The 6,623-nt window shown below is 39.5% G+C and overlaps 1 protein-coding gene across 1 annotated transcript; it reads right to left on the reverse strand.

Moving 5' to 3' along the window:
• Positions 1 to 510: 510 nt before the first annotated feature.
• Positions 511 to 1,949, reverse strand: LOC147538931 (uncharacterized). The gene is made up of 2 exons (XM_086643046.1): positions 842 to 1,949; positions 511 to 545 (listed from the first exon to the last, which is right to left on the reverse strand). The coding sequence occupies exons 1-2, from the start codon at positions 1,947 to 1,949 to the stop codon at positions 511 to 513; spliced, it is 1,143 nt and encodes a 380-aa protein (XP_086499172.1).
• Between the last annotated feature and the right edge of the window lie 4,674 nt (positions 1,950 to 6,623).

Here is a 6,623-nt window from a genome sequence, read left to right on the forward strand (position 1 = left end):
ATTTGTGTGAAAATGGGAGTACCATTTCCCGAATTGAAACTAGAAATGGTGGAACCAAATTGTGTAAACACATAATGGAAGAAACGAATTATAAATTTAGTAGTTTCGGATTTACAATGTAAAAGAAACAACCAAGTGCAACGGGAAAAGTCGTCAACGATTGTCAAAAAATATCGACAACCCGATATAGATGGGATCGAAAATGGTCCCCAAAGATCAACATGTATTAATTGGAAAGGACGAGACGAAATTGAAGTACTAATAGGAAACGGTAAACGAGTACTTTTAGATTGCGGACATACAAAACACGGAGCTTTATTAATGTTACTAAAGGAAAGAGATTGCATACATGGAACCTTAGAAATAAAGTACTTAAAACGCGAAACAGAGGGGTGGCCTAATCGCCAATGCCAAACATTAAATGAAACATTTGTAGCACAATTATTGATTAATGAAGAAACAAAGGAAATCCTAGGCTCCGTGCGAAGGAAATAGAGACCATCTCTAGGATCACCAAGTCCAATCGTCGCTTTCGTTAGACGGTCCTGAAAGATACATTTATCTGAGTCAAAAAGTATCGTACAATAAAGAGAGCGGGATATTTCAGATACGGATATTAAATTGAATTGAAATGAAGGTATATGTAACACATTTTTTAAATAAAAGGAGGAAGAAAAATAAATGGAACCAATATGGAGTACTTGAACTCGGGTTCCATCCGGTAAACGTACGAAATAATTAGATGGAGCGGGTTCATAATCAACGAACCGAGAGAGGGACGAGCAAATGTGCTTTGCTGCCCCGGAATCAATGACCCAAGGATGAATATAAAGAACATTACCTGTTAGATTAATAGGTTGGTCAGGAGTGCTTATAGACGAGGTGCCAGCAGAGGTGCTTCCATTTGTTGTAGAAGTCGTTTGGGGGTTGCCTGCAGCAGCTCTCTGTTGGGCCAGTAATGCAAGGAGCGACTGGTACTGTTCAGGAGAAAGAGAAGTGGCTAGGGGCGCCCCTGGCTGACTTGCGGTGGTGCCTACAGAGGCTGCCAAAGGTGTTGTACGATCATGCTGCTTGGTTCGTGAACCATTCCTTGGAGGGTACCCATGTAATTGATAGCATGTATGAGTAGTATGTCCATGAACATGACAGTGATCACAGTAAGGCCTTGGTCTCTTAGCCCTTGGTTTGTCGAAACGAGATGAACCATTTGGATGACCAACGGCTAAAGCCGCGGCTTCAACACCAGTAGATGGAGAGGAGATGATATGTTGTTGCACCTCTTCTTGTTTAACAAGAGAGTGGATCTTGAGAATAGATGGGAAAGGATCCATCAATAAAATTTGGCTTCTAATAGCCGAAAAGCGATCATGGAGTCCTTGAAGGAACTCCATTGCTCGTTCTTGATTTGAACGATCTAAAATCGACTTTCCATGGCCACAAATACACGTTTCAATAGCGAGAAGAGAATGCAATTCATCTTGTAATGACTTGAGATGAGTAAAGTACGACGAGACATCCGAACCGTCTTGCTTGAGTGATGAAATAGCTCGTTTGAGTTGATATATCTTTGGAGCATTGGTTTGGAAGAATCGATCATGAAGATTCTTCCAAATGTCTGCTGCACTTTCATCGTAAAGAATGGAGGAACGTATGTCCGTAGCGACAGAATTCATTATCCAGCTAGCAACTAGATCGTTGCAACGCTCCCATGAACGAGTATCATTCGGAGGAGAAGGTTTTGGGATTGAACCGTCCACAAAACCAAGCTTGTCCTTAGCTCGGAGTGCCATTTTCATGGCTCGAGCCCATGATGAGTAGTTGTCTCCAGAGAGAGGTGGAGTAATGAGGACAGTCGTGGGGGAATCGGAGTGATGGACGTCAAAACCATTGTTGGTTTGAGAAGAATTGTTGATAGTAGTTTCAGAAGTGATATCACCAGGAGTAGTCATCTTGAATCAAAAGAAAAAAAATTTCTTAACTAGCTCTTATACCATGTGAAGAGGATGATTCCTCTTTACTATATATGGTAGCCGAGAGAGAGAAGATAGATAGCCGAGAGATAGAGATAACCGAGAGGGAGAAGAGAGGTTTAGAAATCAGTTTGAATCTGATTCTCTTGATGATTTTATTAATGTAAAATACAACTATATATAGAGTTGTTACAAGTATTTGAATTTTAAATACAAAATCTTAACCAAACTATACTAATCCTAACTATACTTGACTTGTTCAACCGGGTACTCGGTTGGCCGAGTAGAACCGGGTCCTGTAGGATCCAGTGGATCCTAATAATTACCCTCATTAACTCTTGGTAACTTTTGGTGTAGTAATATAAAAGAGATATAAATAAAGAGTTCATGTATTTATTAGATACAGTGTTCAAATAACAAAGTTATAGTGCCTTGATATTCACTTTATCTTTTAACTACAAGACTTCAACTCATTTTACATTACGTTATCAGCACGACGCTCTAGTTATAGAGAAAATTTCAGTCAACCCAAAGGGACTATCAAAACTTTACAGGTAATTCCTAAATTTTCAAGTTCAATATGTCGACTCTAACAAGTGTTGATTTTACAGCCCTCGACTTATCGGGGAAAAACTATATTACTTGGAAACTTGAAATCGAAGCCCATTTAGAGGCCAAACAACTCGAGAAGACAATTTGCGAGGGAAATAATGAACCCCTTTACAGACGATCAACGACCCTCATTGTAATTCGCCATCATTTGTGTGAAGAACTCAAATCAGAATGTTTATATCAGAAAGACCCACTTGTATTATGGAAATGTTTAGAGAACCGATACGGTCATTTAAAAAAGGTTATTTTACCGAAGGCCCAGAATGACTGGATAAACCTGCGGCTGCAGGATTTCAAAACAGTTTCTGAATATAATTCTGTCTTAGTTAAAATAACTACAAAATTGGGTCACTGCGGTTATCCAGTTTCTGAGGAACAAATGCTAGAAAAAACGTTTTCTACTTTTCATATATCCAACATGAATTTGCAAGAACAATACAGAAACATGAATTTTAAATGTCATTCGGAGTTAATTTCATGTCTTCTCGTAGCAGATCAAAATAGGAAAGAAATTATGAAAAATCAGGAAACCCGTCCAACAGGATATACTAATTTTTCTGATACCTATTCTGCATCCGTCTCTACTGAAAGACGGGAACAAAAGGGTCGTGGTCGTGGCAACTACCACAATAAAAATCTAGAGGAACATGGTCGTGGTGACGATCAAAATAAAGACACCAGAAGTGGTGGTTACCGTTCTGGAGGGCACGGTCGTGGCAACGATCGAGGCCGATGGGTAAATAACTCCGGTAAAAGATACAAGCCATATAATCGGCAAAATAAAGGGAAGAAGGTGGTAAATGAACCTTCTGAAATGAAGAACCAACCCTGTTTTAAATGTGGTATGACAGGACTAGCAAAGAACGTGTAGGACTGCTAAACATCTAGTAGATCTTTATCAGGCATCCTTAAAGAAACTACTGCCAATGTAGAAACAAATCATATGAAAATCAATGATTCTTCATGTAACACCAGATTGGATGTATCTGACTATAAAACTGACGATGTTGAAATACATCTTACTGAAGTCAGGACCGAGTCAAAGGTCACAGATTATGGGATTAATCTGAATAGAGCTGCATCGCTATTGCAGTACCCCATCGAAGAAAAGGATATCTATGATTGTGGATATGAAAATCTTACTAATAATGAGTTCGATCAATTACTCGATGATGAGTTTGACGAAATGATTGATCGAATTCGTAACTCTCCTTAGTAGTATTTTTATAATATTTCTAGTTGTAAATTTTGTATTATATTAATGTTTTACTTTTTGGCTATTGTATAACAATGTAATAAAATAAATTACATGTTTTCTATCGATATCTTATGTTTATATTTTTATGTTCATTAAGGTATGAATTCTAAAAGTACATTCTTGAGAGATGATGAAGATATTTGTCTGGCGGACAGTGGAACCACGAATTCCATCTTTCGAAGTAAAAAGTACTTCTTGACTCTGAAATTGTATAAGGCTAATGCGATTACTATCGCTGGTTCATCTAGTCTCATTGACGGCTCTGGCAGAGCAATTATAATATTACCAAGTGGTACGAAGTTAACCATTGACGATGCATTGTATTCAAACAGATCTTTAAAGAATCTGTTAAGTTTTAAAGACATACGTCGAAATGGTTATCACCTTGAGACTAGAGATGAAAATAATGAAGAATATTTGTATATTACTTCAACTGCTTCGGTCCAGAAGCATGATCTCGAGAGATTGACAACTCTTTCTTCAGGATTGTATATTATAAGAATAAAAACGGTTGAATCTTATGTTGTCATAAAACAGAAGTTTTATGATCCAAATGTGACGACACTTTGGCATGACCGTTTGGGACACCCGGATCTATCATGATACAATTCAAAATTCACAGGGACACCCACTACAAAATCAAAAGATTCTAATAAGCAAGGATTTTTCTTGTACACCTTGCTCATTGGGGGAAATTAATTGTCAGACCGTCTCACACAAAAGTCCATATCGAATCTCCTAAATTTCTGGAAATAATCCAAGGAGATATATGTGGTCCTATTCACCCACCATGTGGACCATTTCGATATTTTATGATATTGATAGATGCTTCTGTGAGATGGTCACATGTTAATCTTCTGTATACTCGTAATAATGCATTTGCAAGGTTGCTTGCCCAAATTATTCGATTACGAGCTCATTTTCCCGATTTTCCGATAAAGTCCATACGCCTTGATGGAGCAGGCGAATTTACATCAAAGACTTTTGATGCATACTGTATATCAGTTGGTATTGATATTGAACATCCTGTAGCTTATGTTCATACACAGAATGGTCTAGCGGAATCATTCATAAAACATATACAACTGATTACACGTCCAATATTGATGAAAACCAAGTTGCCGGTTTCTGCATGAGGATCTGCAGTATTACATGTTGCTGCTTTGATCCGCCTACGCCTTACAGCGAGTGGTCAACATTCTCCTTTGCAACTTGTTTTGGGGCATCAACCAAACATAGCGCATTTGCGTATTTTCGGATGTGCGGTGCACGTGCCAATTACACCTCCTAAACGAACAAAATTCGGACCTCAGCGGCGTCTGGGTATATATGTTGGGTCTGATTCACCATCTATTATCAGGTATCTAGAACCTATAAAAATGTGGGATATTATCAGTGACAAAAATACGTTATGGGTTCGTTGGGTGAAGAAGTATTTGATCAGAAGTAAGAATTTCTGGACAATGAAGATTCCTAGTAGTTGTTCTTGGTGTTGGCGAAGAATTCTTGGTAGTAGAGAAGTGGCAAAGGGGTTAGTCAAATACCTAATTCAGGACGGTCAAGACACCTACTTTTGGCGAGATATATGGCACCCTAAAGGGTCACTTGCTGAATATTTTATTACTGATCGGTGGTTCAGGCCACAATTACGAGAAGATGCTCGGGTATCCGATTTTCTTATAGAAGGAAAATGGGCATTTCCAGATCACATTGGTCAGGCCCTAGGTGATGTGTTTAATACTCTACATGCAGTTGAAGTGGGAGGTCTAGAGAGGGACAAGGTGGTCTGGAAAGTTACTACATCGGGTGACTACACGGTGAAGGATACATATAACTCTATAAGACGAAAAGGCGATAAACTATCGTGGACGAGGCTGGTGTGGTGTAAAGAGGGGGTACCGAAACACTCATTTATTGCATGGATTACTCTTAAACGGGGTCTGAAAACAAAGACTAAGTTGCGGGCATGGGGTCTAGAGGTGGATGAAATCTGTCCTTTATGTGACTCGGGAATAGAGACAGACGAACACCTCTTTTTTCAGTGTTCTTATTCGGTCACAATATGGACGGAACTACTACTCATGCTAGGTATTCACCGGAATCATACAGGAATATGGTTAGAGGAGATCAATTGGTGTGTGGACACCTTTCGTGGTGACTCGATATTGGGACGATTGGGGAGTGTGGTCTTCACAGCCTATATCTATAATATCTGGACTGAACGAAATAACCGAGTATTTCGTGGTGCGAGCAAACCACATCAAGAGGTCTTACGACAAGTGATTAGTGAGATAAAAATAAAGGCAATGGCATGGAAACGGGTGATATTAGACACGAATGAGGCTAGATGTATATTAGATCGATGGAATATAACAGTCCCACTAGTCAGGAAGGCCCCACCGATTTGCAAATGGCAAGGACCTGCTGTTGGCCACATTCTAATTAACACTGATGGAGCATATGATCCCACTTTTGCTGGATATGGAGCTATTCTGCGGGACTCGCGAGGGGAAACAATAATAGCAGCAGCTTCCATGACGGAAAGAATCTCGGTTCTTGCACATGAAATGCAGGGGGTCAAAATGGGTCTTCAACTAGCCCTAAAAATGGGCAGGTCTCGGGTTCGAATAGCCACTGATTCATTATTAACTGTGACTATCTTAACTAACACTGGGAAAGATCCTCCATGGCATGGTATGCGACTATATCGAGAGATCCGGACGCTATGGGAACAATTTGAGGAGTGCTCCATTGCACATGTTTTTCGAGAGATAAACCAGGCA

The sequence above is a fragment of the Eschscholzia californica genome, unplaced genomic scaffold (assembly GCF_041429995.1).
Source record: "Eschscholzia californica isolate CP2 unplaced genomic scaffold, dmEscCali1.0.p SCAF_5, whole genome shotgun sequence".
NCBI lineage: Eukaryota > Viridiplantae > Streptophyta > Magnoliopsida > Ranunculales > Papaveraceae > Eschscholzia > Eschscholzia californica.

Bases quoted from the DNA above. Each gene is read 5' to 3' on its own strand.
- LOC147538931 (XM_086643046.1), bottom strand. From the start codon at position 1,949: ATGACTACTCCTGGTGATATCACTTCTGAAACTACTATCAACAATTCT. The intron at 546-841 runs GTAATGTTCTTT...TGTATCTTTCAG, and splicing joins CCAACCTATTAATCTAACAG to GACCGTCTAACGAAAGCGAC.